This window comes from Neomonachus schauinslandi, chromosome 6 (genome assembly GCF_002201575.2).
Source record: "Neomonachus schauinslandi chromosome 6, ASM220157v2, whole genome shotgun sequence".
In the NCBI taxonomy this organism is placed as follows: domain Eukaryota; kingdom Metazoa; phylum Chordata; class Mammalia; order Carnivora; family Phocidae; genus Neomonachus; species Neomonachus schauinslandi.
In genome coordinates this window covers 65,652,551-65,665,655 of record NC_058408.1, presented here as the reverse complement: position 1 = coordinate 65,665,655, position 13,105 = coordinate 65,652,551, and the positions used below count along the sequence as shown (strand labels likewise).

Here is a 13,105-nt window from a genome sequence, read left to right as displayed (position 1 = left end):
GTCCAATTTGTTGGCATATAGTTTTTCATAATATTCTCTTACAATCTGTATTTCTGTGGTCTTGGTTGTTAGTTTTCCTCTCTTGCTCATGATTTTATTTATTTGGGTCCTTACTCTTTTCTTTTTGGTAAGTCTGGCTAGAGCTTTGTCTATTTTAGTAAGTTTTCAAAGAACCAGTTTCTGGTTTCATTGATCTATTCTATTGTTTTTAAAGTTTCTATATCATGTATTTCTACTCTAATCTTTATTATTTCCTTCCATCTGCTGGCTCTAGGCTTTGTTTGTTGTTCTTTTTCTAGCTCCTTTAGTTTTAAGGTTAGGTTGTTTGAGATTTTTCTGGCTTCTTGAAGTAGGCCTGTGTTGCTATAAACTTTCCTCTTAGAACTGCTTTTGCTGCATCCCAGACGTTTTAGACTGTTGTGTTTTGATTTGCATTGTTTCAATGTATTTTTTTATTTCTTCTTTTATTTCCTGGTTGTTTAGTAGTATGTTATTTAACCTCCATGTATGTGTGGTCTTTGCAGATTTTTCCTTGTGGCTGACTTCCAGTTTCATAGCATTGTGGTCAGAAAACGTGCATGGTGACTTTGTCTTCTTGAATTTGTTGAGACCTGTTTTGTGGCCTCATGTGTGATCTATACTGGAGAATGTCCCAAAGAATGTATATTCTGTTTTATTATGGAAGGTTCTGAATATATCTGTTATGTCCATCTGGTCCAGTGTATCATTCAAAGAAACTGTTTGCTTGTTAATGTTCTTTCTAGATGATTTGCCCATTGATATAAGTGGGGTGTTAAAGTCCCTTACTATTATTGTATTATTATTGATTAGTTCTTTTGTGTTTCCTATTGTTTTATGTATTTGGGTGCTCCCATGTCTGGTGCATATTTATGACTGTTATATCTTCCTGTTGGACTGTCCCCATTATTATGACATAGTGCCTTTTGTCCCTTGTTACAGTCTTTGTTTTAAAGTCTACTTTGTCAAAAAACAAAACAAAACAAAACAAAACAACAACATAAAGTCTACTTTGTCCAATAGAAGTATTGCTACTCTGGCTTTCTTTTGACATCCATTTGCATGATAAATGTTCCTCCATCCCCTCACTTTTGATCTACAGGTGTCTTCAGATTTAAAATGAGTCTCTTATAGGCAGCATATAGACAGACCTTGTTTATTTATCCATTCTGTCACCCTATGTCTTTCTGATTAGAGTATTTAGTCCATTTATGTCCAACGTAATTATTGATAGATATGTATTTATTGCCATTTCATTACTTGTTTTGTGACTGTTTCTGAAAATTTTTTTCTGATCCTTTATTGTCTTTCTCTTTCATAGTTTGCTGATTTTCTTTAGTGACATATTTGGATTTCTTTTTCTATTTTTTTGCATATTTATTAGTAGTTTTTGATATATGGTTACCATTAGGTTTGTATATAACCTCTTCTGTATACAGCAGTCTATATATTAAGTTGACAGCTGTTTAAATCTGAACCCATTCTTTTCTCCTCTCCTCCCCATGTTTTAGGTGTATGTTATTATATTTCATATCCTTTTTTGTGAGTTCCTTCACTGTTTTTCTTTTTGCAAAAATATTCATTTTTACTGCTTTTGTGTTTCCTACCTTCAAATTGTCACTTTTGGTATCTCCTTTCCACTCCGAGTCTCCTTTAATATTTCTTGCAGGGCTGGTTTAGTGGTCATGAACTCCTTTAATTGTTGTTTGTCTGGAAAACTCTTTATCATCCTTGTATTCTGAATGAGAGTCTTGCTGGATAGAATATTCTTGCCTGCAGATTTTTCCCACTCAGCACTTTGAATATATCATACCACTCCCTTCTGGCTTGCCAAGTTTCTGTTGAAAAGTCTCCTGCTAGCCTATGGGTTTTCCTTTGTATGTTACTGACTTCTTTTGTCTTGCTGCTTTTAAGATTTTTTTAAAATCACTTTATTTTGCAATTTAATCACAATCTGTCTTGGTGTGGGCCTGCTTTTGTTGATTTTGATGTGAGTTCTCTCTGCTTCCTAGATCTGCATGTTTGTTTCCTTCCCTAGATTAGGGAAGTTTTCAGCTATTATTTCTTCAAATAAATTTTCTGCCCCCTTTTCTCACTCTTCTTACTCTGGGACTCCTAAAATACAAATGTTATTACATTTGATGGAATCACTGAGATCCCTAAGTCTATTTTCGTTTTGTGTAATTCTTCTTTCTTTTGTTCAGCTTCACTGGTTTGCATTACTTTGTCTTCTAGGTCACTAATTCATTCCTCTGCTTCTTCCAGCCTGTATCAATGTGTTTCTAATCTTGTTTATTGCACTCTTCATCTCTAATTCTTTTAACTTTTATCTCTGTGGTAAGAGTCTCAGTGATGTCCTCCATTGTCTTCTGAAGTCCAGTATCTTTATGACCATACCTTTAAATTCTCCATCAGACATATTACTTATATCTATTTTGCTTAGATCTCTGGCCATGGCCTTATCTTGTTCTTTCACTTAGGATAAATTCTTTCATCTTCTCATTTTGCCTTCTTTTGTGTTAGAAAAGCCACTTATGTATCCTGCTCCTGAGAGTAATGGCCTTATGAAGAAGAGGGCATGTAGTGCCCAGGGCCTGGCACACCAGGGAATGTCTCCAGTGTGTGCTGCCTGTGCTCTGCTGTTGTGTCTGGTTGCTCTGTCCTTCAAGCCAGTCATCTACAGAGGCTCTCTTTGCCTGCTGTGGGCAGTGTTTGATCCCTGGCCTGAATGTGCTAAGTTTTCACTAATTTGCTTTGGTCTGCTTGTGAAATGAGACCAATCACCACCTCCACTGGAACTGAGGCCCTATAAAACTCCCTGGTGAGGAGACATGGTGTGGGCAAGGGTTTGTGCTAGTCTTTGGGGGGAAGGGCCACCACACTACACCTGAGGTAAGTGTGACTGAGAAGGGCAGTTCCACCAGCGCACCTGGGGGTTGGGCTTGGTGGAACCAAGTTACGCAGACAGTATCTTCCCATAAGTGGTTCTGTGTTTATGCTGAGGGGCCAGGGAGGGAAATGGTGTTGGCCAGCTCCTTTTGTTCTCAGAGAGGCCTCTCCATGAATGCTGTCTCTCTGGGCTGCACTCCAAGAAGAGCAAATAACCTCCCCACTGTGTGCTCCAAGCACTCTTCATATTGCTGTTTCCACACCATCTGCGCCCGGGTTGTTTGCCTGCCTTCTTTCCAAGAGCAGCGCAGTACCCTCCAGGCTCTATTCCAGCCAAGCCTGCTGATCTTTAAAACTCAGTCTTCAAGCCCTGCTGTTTCCAAGAACTCATGAAATTTAGCCCCTCTCATTTTCCAAGCCAATGGCTATGGGGAGATGTTCTCCTTGTGCGTTCCCCTATGTGCTCCTCTCTCTCTCTCGCCCTTCTCTGTGACCATGGCTACCTCTCCTTTGCAGCAGCCAGGATTTGTTTCTTCCCTAAACCACATCTCCACACTTCCTACATTCTTCAATGAGGCCTCTTCTCTCCCTTTAATTTTGGAATTTGTTTTGTCAGCCTTCAGTTTGATTTAGTATTTAGTATGATTTGACAGTTTCTAGTTGTATTCGTGGGACAAGGTAAGCCTAGAACCCTTCTACTCCACCACCATCTTCCTGTCTCTGGCATCACTTCATTTTTTAATATACCAAAACTGAAAAACTTGAAAGAGACTAAGACTCCTGACCTTTTTAAGTGTGGACAGAACGTCTCAGATTTAAGTAGGTGAGAAGAGTCAGAGAACAGGGAGTATACCTTTTACTTTTATCCTACTAAGTATTTAATAATTAGTTATCTAATACATGAGCCCATTTTTTAAAAAGATTTTATTTATTTATTTATTTATTTAGAGAAAGCACAAGCAGGAGGAAGGGCAGAGGGAGAGAGAGAGAGAATCTCGAGCAGACTCTGTGCTGAGCATGTGGAGCTCAACACCATGCTCAATCTCACTACCCTGAGATCATGACCTGAGTGGAAACCAAGAGTCTTACACTTAACTGACTGAGACACCCAGGCGCCCTAATATATTAGCCCATTTCTAAATAAGAGCTTTTATGCAAACTGATTTGCTTGCATTCCTGGTTTCTTCTGCACATTTGACTTGAATGTGAAAAGCCTAAAATTAGTGTTTTGTGGTATCATGTAAAAACTTTCACCTTCATCCTTTCCACTAATCTTTCCAGAGAGTCTACATTTTTAAAGCTTCTTTCCTTTACTAGAAGCACTTCCCATTCCATCTGAACCCATCATTCCTGTTGCTGGAAAAGATCAGTGCTCTAGGAACTAGGATTTTAGCCAGATCATCTTTTTCTTCTACAAAGTCATTTTCAGCAATAGCTTAATTATACATTTGATTCCAAAATAATGGAGTTATAAATGAGTCATAATTTTTGATATTATAAGCTTGGCTAAAGATTAGAATGATTTTGCTTCAGAAATGTAGACTTCATGACAAGACATAAATTTAACATTAATGAACCATTAACTGTACTATACTGTTTGGGACACAACCAAATTTCCACAATTTGGGTATTTTCATTTAGATATGCACTGTATAGTCACGTTCATAAACCAAAGATGAGTGAACACAGAGCTCTGTAGTTTAGTCTATAATCAAAATACTTGAGTCATTTGGGTAAGAACACTTAAAAAGAGTGTTTATCCACTTCTGATTTAAGATGGAGGGTATTAATCTGCAATAAGTAGGAAAATGGAAAAAATGCTTAAAGAACCAAAATAAGAATACAAGAAACTAAAATTCCCACCAAACGACTGGTCTATAGATCCATAAAGAAACTAGTTTTCATATAAATTAAACATACATGATGTGCCAAAAAGAACAACAAAGTTGAAAAGTAAATATAAAAATTTAGAAAATATGTTTTCCTTAGAAAATAAAGTCCCTGGGGGCGCCTGGGTGGCTCAGTCATTAAGTGTCTGCCTTCAGCTCAGGTCATGATCCCAGGGTCCTGGGATCGAGCCCTACATCGGGCTCCCTGCTCCGTGGGAAAGCCTGCTTCTCCCTCTCCCACTCCCCATGCTTGTGTTCCCTCTCTTGCTGTGTCTCTCTCTGTCAAACAAATAAATAAAATCTTTAAAAAACAAACAAAGAAAATAAAGTCCCTGTTGGATTCAACTTTCTTCATGTTTTATAAAAATATACACATTTTTATAAATGCCAGAAAATACTTAATGAAATAATCAATGTGTAAAGTTACTAAGGTAATTCATTCTACATTGAATCCTAAGAGCTTAAAGAATAGTTAATAAAATGAAGCTATAATCATGTAAGTTTTTATGATGACATGTGCATCAATCTGTTGTAATTATGAAAGAAAATGATAGCACATCTTTAGGTTCAAAATTTTTATCCAGGCTGTTTCTTAAAATAATCACAAATACAGCAATTTTGGTCTTAGAAAGGAACTTATAGCTAGTGAATGAGTTTCTTCAGTTCTTTAAGGACCAACTGTCTTAAAATAACCTTTTCTTTTCTTAGAAATAACAGCTTTCAGTGAAGCTGTGGAAATCTGACACAGGATACTTGCTGCAGTTGGGGAAAAGAGGAACATAAGAGAAAATATAGAAGGACGCAGATCAGTAATAAATAACAGGTCAGTAATAAAATACTGTTCTTAAGGGAAACTTATTTTTTCAAAGCAAAAAAGTAAGAAAAAAAAAAAAACCATGTTGTAGCCTTCTGGAATTCATGCAAACTTGGCCACATGTTCAAATCACCCACAAAAATACATTTAAAAAGAGTACTCACCACTGAATTATTTCTGTGATTTGGGCTTCCCAATGTGCAACTGATTCTTTCTTGTCTGCTAGGTCTTTTACCTCTTCTTCTAACTGCTGGTTGCGCATACTTAAGTTCTCATACAAAGTGGTGAGCTGAAAAGCAGTTTTAAGACACTTAAAGACACATGTGACTTTTAGGAACAGGAATGCAAGGTGCTCAGATGCCACTTGTTAGAGCTGATTACTTACCATATTCCACTAAAAAATGCTTGTCTTCCTGATTTCTTCTTATTATATACCCTTCTGGTCACTGACTTTGGAAACATCAAGTATTCTGAATTCTCCTCTGCCTTTGCTTTCCCTTACTCCCACACTGAATTGCTTCCATTTGTGAACATTCTCCAGTTGCCGGAAAACTCCTCAGGTTCTACTGGTAACAACATCTCTCGTTTTTTGTTTTTTTGTTTGTTTTGGTTTTATTGGGGGGGGGGGTTGTAAATGTCTCCATGTCATCTTTTTAAAATAAAATCTTACAAAGTATTTCAAGTATATGCAAAAATGGACAGTATAAGTTAATTCCCATGAGCCCACAGCCAACTTCAATAATTACCATTTCAATACCAGTCATTGCATTTGTATCCTGTGTTCTTACCTCTTCCTCCTGAATTATTCCTAAGTGAATACCAGACATCTATAATTTTACCCGTATATATTTCTGTGTATATCTCCTGCAAATAAGGCTCTCTCTTTCAAAAGATAACATTATCATACTTAAAAATTTAATAAGTTTCCTTATATCATCACATAGGTAGTAACTGTTCAAATTTCCAGGTATCTCAAAATATCAAAAAGCTTAACAGTTTATTAAATTGAATTGTGATACCAACAAGTAAGTAACCACAGCTTAATGGTTCCTATATCTTTTAAGTCTCTTTTATTTATAGGCTCTTAGTCCATTCAGGCCCCTATACTAGACTACCAGAGACTGGGTAATTTAAGTACGAAACATTTATTTCTCAGTCTGGATGCTAGAGAGTCCAAGATCAAAGTGCCAGCAGATTCAGTGTCTGGTGAGATCTGCTCTTGGTTCATAGATGGCTGTCTTCTGGCTGCCATCCTCAGAGGGTGGGAGGTGTGAGTGGGCTCTCCAGGGTTGCTTTCATAAGGATAATAATACCACCATGAGGGTGCCACCTCACAACCTAATCACCTCCCAAAGGCAGCACCTCCTCCTACAATCACACTGGGGGGTAGGTTTCAACATGTGAATTTTGGAGGGCCACAAACATTCTGTCCATAGCAGTTCCCCTCCAGCACTTTTATTTTTCTTGTAATTTATTTGTTGAAGAAAACAGGTTTGTCCTGCAGAGTTTTCTATAGTCTCGATTTCTGCTTTCATTTCTGAAAGACGTTTTTTGCCATATAGGACATTCCAGGTTAGCAATTATCCTCCTCTAGCACTTTGAAAATGGCATTCCTTTTTATTCCCCGTTTTGATTCCTTTTTGGAAATCCATTTTTTTCTGTTGGGAAGTTAACTTTCAGTTTAACTTTTGCTCATTTGAATATAATGTGACTTTCTTCTCTGGTTGCTTTTAGGATTCTCCTTGGTTGCTGGTTTTCAGCAGTTTTTCTATGATGTCCCTAAGTGGGATTTAATTTCTATTTATCACCTTTAGGGTTTGTGGCATTTCCTGATTTTGTACCTAAATGTTTCTCATAAGTTTTGGAAAATTATGGGCCATTAATTCCTCAAATACTGCTTCTGCCACAGTCTCTTGATCCTCTCCACCTGGGAGAGCAAGTATTTGTACATAAGATCTTTTCATCACATCCCCTTGGTCTCTGTCCTCTTTTATGTATTTCCATCCTTTTAATTAATCTCTACCCATACTTTAGTCTGATATTTTTTTATTTATATACTCTTTTCTTCAGCTCTTTCCAGTCTGCTGTTAAAATCTATTCGGTATTTTGGTTATTTTAGTTTTTACTCCTAGAAGTTCTATTTGACTCTTTTGTATATACTCCAGTTGTCTGCTGAAATTCTTCATGTCTTAAATTTTCTATCATACAGTTATTATAAAATTTCATTTATGGAAATTCTGATGGGAATCCCTGTGGACTTGCTTATACAGACTGCCTAGTTTTCTGTTTTTTGTTTTTTTTTCTTTCCTTATTTTGTTTTTGCTATTTTATTTTTACTCTTGGTTTTCAGTGATTTAGTTGTATCTCTTGGTATGCATGGTAATTGTTTTAATGTATGCCACACATTTTGCATAAAAATTTTAGAGGTAATTTGAGGATCTGTATATAGTATCTTCCTCCAGAGAGTATTTACCTTTACTTCTGGCAGGCATTTAGATTCAAGATAGGTCAGGTATTGAGTTACTTGGAGGCCAGGTTTCAGTCAGCGAGAGGTCTCATCTCTTTCTGGTTCACTCTTATTCCTAAAATGTAGCCTTTCAATGAGTCCAACTGAAAGTTTGTATTCATCTCTTCAAACTTGTGGGACTGTGGAACACTGTGCTCAGCTTCCTGGATCCTCAGCTACTGCTTTCATATCAGCAAATGCCTCAAGGGGAAAAGCGGCATTGAGTGCTGGGCTCATCTCTCTGCACTACTCCTCTATAGGATCTTGGTCAGTGATGACGGCTGCCTTATCTCTCCATGCCTTCCTGCAGATAAATACTGTAGGAAATAGTCCCACCATATTAAGACAATTTTTTTAAAAATCCAGCTCTTGGTGAGGTGGTGGGTATGAGGTAAACTAATCTGCCATAGAAGCGAAAGTTCCTGCTTTAGTAAGTTTTAAAAAATGTATGATAAAATATTTGCATTCAATTTTCATTTCATGGCTATAGTTTTTCTGATAAATGGTCTCAATCTGCATTAGTTATTACTATTCCTTTCTTGTTTTTTGGTATGTTTATAGAAATACTGTGTTCCTGTGTTCGTTTCTTTTTGATTACTAAACCTGAAGAAGGCAAGTTTTTCCTAGAAGAGCTATTTACAAGTTTGTGGGGATGAGAGGCCAAGTGATAGTTAATTTTCCATGTCAACCTGACTGGGTCTTAGGGTGCCAACAAGCGTGATCAAACATTACTCTGGGTGTGTCTGTGAAGGTGTCTCTGGATGAAATTAACATCTGAATCAGGAGACTGAATAAAGCAGATTGCCCTCCCTAACACAGTGGGCCCAACCAATCAGCTAAAGGCCTGCAGAACAAAAAGGCTGACCCTAGGGAGTAGGATGAATTGGAGGGAACTTCTCCTGCCTAAATTCCTTCAAGCTGGGAGGTTAGTTTTTCCTGCTTTTGGACTCTTATGGAAACAGCAGTTCTTCCTGAGTCTCAAGCCCCTTGGACGTGGACTGAAACTATATCATAGGCTCTCTTGGGTCTCCAGACTGCAAACTACAGCTCTTGGGACTTGTCAGACTCCATAATCAGGTGAGCAAATTCCTTACAATAAATGCCTTTACACATACGTGTGTGTGTGTGTGTATATATATGTGTGTGTGTGTGCGTATATTTGGTTCAGTTTCTAATACAGGCTAAAGCCATGTTCTAAGTCAGGGTCTGCAAACTTTCCAATAAAGAATTAGATAGTACATATTTTTGTCTTTGTGGGACACACATGGCCTCCATCACATCTTGTTCTTCTTACAAAAACTTACTTAGAAGTTATGTAAAAATTCTTCTTAGTTCACGGGTCTTAGTCTGAGAGTCAGATCTGGCTCAGGTCACAGTGTGCCAATTCCCTCATTTAAATTGATCAGGAATCCTCCTAGTGACCTAGGGTTGTTCTCATGTGTTTTTGGCCTGTACTTCTGTGAGACATAGACAGTTTTGGCACAAGTCACAATGCAGTTTTCTTTCTTTCCTTCTACCAAAGGAGCACAGCTGTAATTCCCTGTTTACCCTACCTCCAACCTCACTGTCTTCTCAGAAGGCAACGGGGTCCAGAGAAGCTATTGATGCCAACATACACCCTTACTTGTCCATTGAGAATAAGGGATTGAAGTTCTGTACCTCAAGGTGTGCCACTTACCTCTGAAAATGTACTTTACCAGCTATTTTCTTTTTACAGATTTACTGAGGTATAATTTACATACAATAAAATGTATTCATTACAAGTGTATGGTTCACGGATTTTTAATAAATTTATTTATTTTTAATTTAATTTAATTTTATTGTTATGTTAGTCCCCATAAAGTACATCATTAGTTTTTGATGTAGTATTCCATGATTATTTTTGAATAACACCCAGTGCTCCATGCAATACATGCCCTCCTTAATACCCATCACCAGGCTAACCCATTCCCCCACCCCACTCTCCTCTAAAACCTTCAGTTTGTTTCTCAGAGTCCATAGTCTCTCATGGTTCATCTCACCCTCCGATGTCCCCCCCTTCATTTTCCCCTCCCTTCTCCTAAGGTCCTCCATGCTATTCCTCATGTTCTACAAGTAAGTGAAACCATATGATAATTGACTTTCTCTGCTTGACTTATTTCACTTAGCATAATCTCCTCTAGTCCCATCCATGTTGATATGAAAGTTGGGTATTCATCATTTCTGATGGCTGAATAATATTGCATTGTATATATGGACCACATCTTCTTTATCCATTCATCTGTTGAAGGGCATCTCGGCTCTATCCACAGTTTGGCTATAGCCAAACTGTGGATCTTTAATAAATTTAAACAGCTGTGCAACCATCACCACAATCCAGTTTTGGTACAGGAGAAATTTCCCCACTGCTGGTTTGCAGTCAGTCCTGGCTTCAACCTGAGTTCCAAGCATTGCTGATCTGTTTTCTGTTTCTATACTTTGGCTTTTCCAAGAAATTTAATATCAACGAAATCCTACAACATGTAGAGTTTGTCTTTCACTCAACACAATATTGAGATTCAACCACAGTATTGCGTGTATCAGAAATTCACTCCTTTTTCCAGCTGAGTAGTATTCTATTATATGGATAATAGCAAATTTCATTTTCATACACAAGTTTTTAAGAGGACTGTGTTTTCAGTTTTCTTAAATAAATATCTACAAGAATTTCTGGGTCACATTGTAAGGGTATGCTTACCTTTTTGAGAACCTTTGAAACTATTTACTGAAGTGGTTATACCACCACCAGATGCTCCTACAAGCAGTGCAGGAGTTCTAGTTCTGCCATATCCTTGCCAAAAGTTGGTATGGTCACTCTTACTGATTCCACTTGTTCTTGAGGGTGTACAGCAGTACATAACTGTGGTGTTAAGTTCACATTTTCCTAATGACATTGAACATCTTTTTACATGCTTGTCATTCATATCTCTTTCATGAAATGTCTACTCAAATTTTTCCCCCAATTTTTCACTGGGTTGTTTGCATTATTTCTTATTCTTGAGTTTTAAGTTCTTTCTATATTTTAAATATGTTTCTTATCAGGTAAGTGATTTGCAAATGTTTCCTCCTCATCTGTGTATGTCTTTTAGTTTTCTTAATGTTGTCTTTAGATGTGATGAAGTACAATTTATCATTATTTTTCTCTCATGGGTTGTACTTTTAATTTATATCTATGAAATTTTCGACTAACCCTAAATCATGAAGATTTTCTCCTATGATTATCGCTCACATTTCAGTTTATGATCCACTTTGAGTTAATGTTTTTATATGGCATAAGAATTTAATTTTTTGCAAATGGATATCCAAGTGTTCCAGCACAATTTGTTGAAAAGATTATCCTTCTCCCTTTGAATTGCATTGGCACTTTGGCTGAAAATCAATTGGCCATAAATATGAGGGCTTATTTTTAGACCATTAATCTATGGTTCCATCATGCCAATACTACTAGTAAGTTTCCAAAGACTGTCAGGTAAATCCTCCAATTTTTGTTGCACAAGGCTATTATAAGTCTTTTGTATTCCCAAGTAAATTTAAGGATGAGCTTCTCAATTCCAGAGCCTACCAGAATTTGGATAGGGATTTCCCTGAATTTATACATTAGAGGAGAACTGAGGTCCTAACAATTCCAAGTCTTTCAATCCATTAACAGGGTACATCTCTCCATTTGTTTAGATATTCCTTCATTTATCTCATCAATGTTTTGTAGTGGTCTTCCTCTGGTTAATTCCCAGAGCTCCAAAATGGGGTCCACTTTGAAAAAATTTTTTTTTCTTGAGAGGATTCATCAATCTCTTTATGTTAGCATAGACAGAAGTTTACCGGCTGTTTTTGAAAAATTTTTTTGCAGATGAATGTCTTCACTAATTCCTACAACACATTGTTTTTTATTATGATTGCTTTTGACAGCCCTCCCAACTAATTTGTGAGTGAGGTCAGCTAGACATCTGCAGGAAGGAGAGGAAACACAGATTTTGCAAGGCCGTGTTACAATAGTTACAAGTAGTTTTAAGTAGACTTGTTCAGTATTAGAGAAATGCTAATCTTTTCATTATTACTGAATAAAAGCATGGACTCTGGAGCCAGACTGCCTGTATTCAAATTTCATCTGGCCACTTCCTAGTTCTCTGATTAGGAAAGGAGTCTCATCCCCCTCTGCCTCAGTCTCATCTACAAGATGGCAAGAGTAATAGGGAACACCTCACAGAGTTTTTGTGAGGATTAAATGATTTATATAAAGTAACTCAGAAGAGGACCTGCCCTCAGTAAATTCTAGCCAAGTATTAGTTCATTTTGCTTGTTTCGGAATGAGAATCAGGTTTTACTATTTGTACCTTGACATATCTGGCTTAGAGTATGGAACAGTAGTATAGTATAGAATATGGAAACATGCTCATGACATTTTAAGTGAAAGGCATATTAGAAAAGGGAATGCACGTATGACTGCACCTATGTAATAATATTTATACAAACAAAACCTGGAAAGGAACACATAAAATTAAAATCGTTGTTTTGTGGTAATGAGATCATGGGTAACTTTTATGTAATTTTTATAATTTTGCTTTTTTGTAAAATAATACTTTAAGAACAAGATACAAATAATACTTTTCCTTATGGGAAGCCATTTACTTTCTCTAACATACATGGCTAATTTTATTTGCAGTAAGTTATCTTTTAATAAAAAGTGAAACTTAACAGGGGTGCCTGGGTGGATCAGTCAGTTAAGCGTCCACTCTTCATTTTGGCTCAGATCACAATCTCAAGGTCATGAGATCAAGCCCCACCCCATGGGGCTCTGGGCTGGGCTTGGAGCCTGCTTAAGATTCTCTCCCTCTGCCCTTCACTCCCCCTCCACCCCCCACTCTCTCATTTTAGAGAGAGTGCTCTCTCTCTCTAAAAAAATAAAAGAAACTTACGAGACTTCTGAAATATCAACAAACTTTTTTTCGATTTCTTTTTTTTTTTTTTTTTTTT

General features: G+C 37.1%; 1 protein-coding gene across 8 annotated transcripts in view; it reads right to left on the bottom strand.

The window, feature by feature from the left end:
- The window catches only part of CDC42BPA (CDC42 binding protein kinase alpha), a 330,947-nt gene that overhangs the window by 79,656 nt on the left and 238,186 nt on the right, over positions 1 to 13,105 (bottom strand). For all 8 annotated transcript variants that reach the window (XM_044915969.1, XM_044915970.1, XM_021689881.1 and 5 more), the window contains one exon: positions 5,775 to 5,899. In XM_044915969.1, coding sequence (XP_044771904.1) covers positions 5,775 to 5,899 — 125 coding nt within the window. The remainder of the gene's footprint in view (positions 1 to 5,774; positions 5,900 to 13,105) is intronic.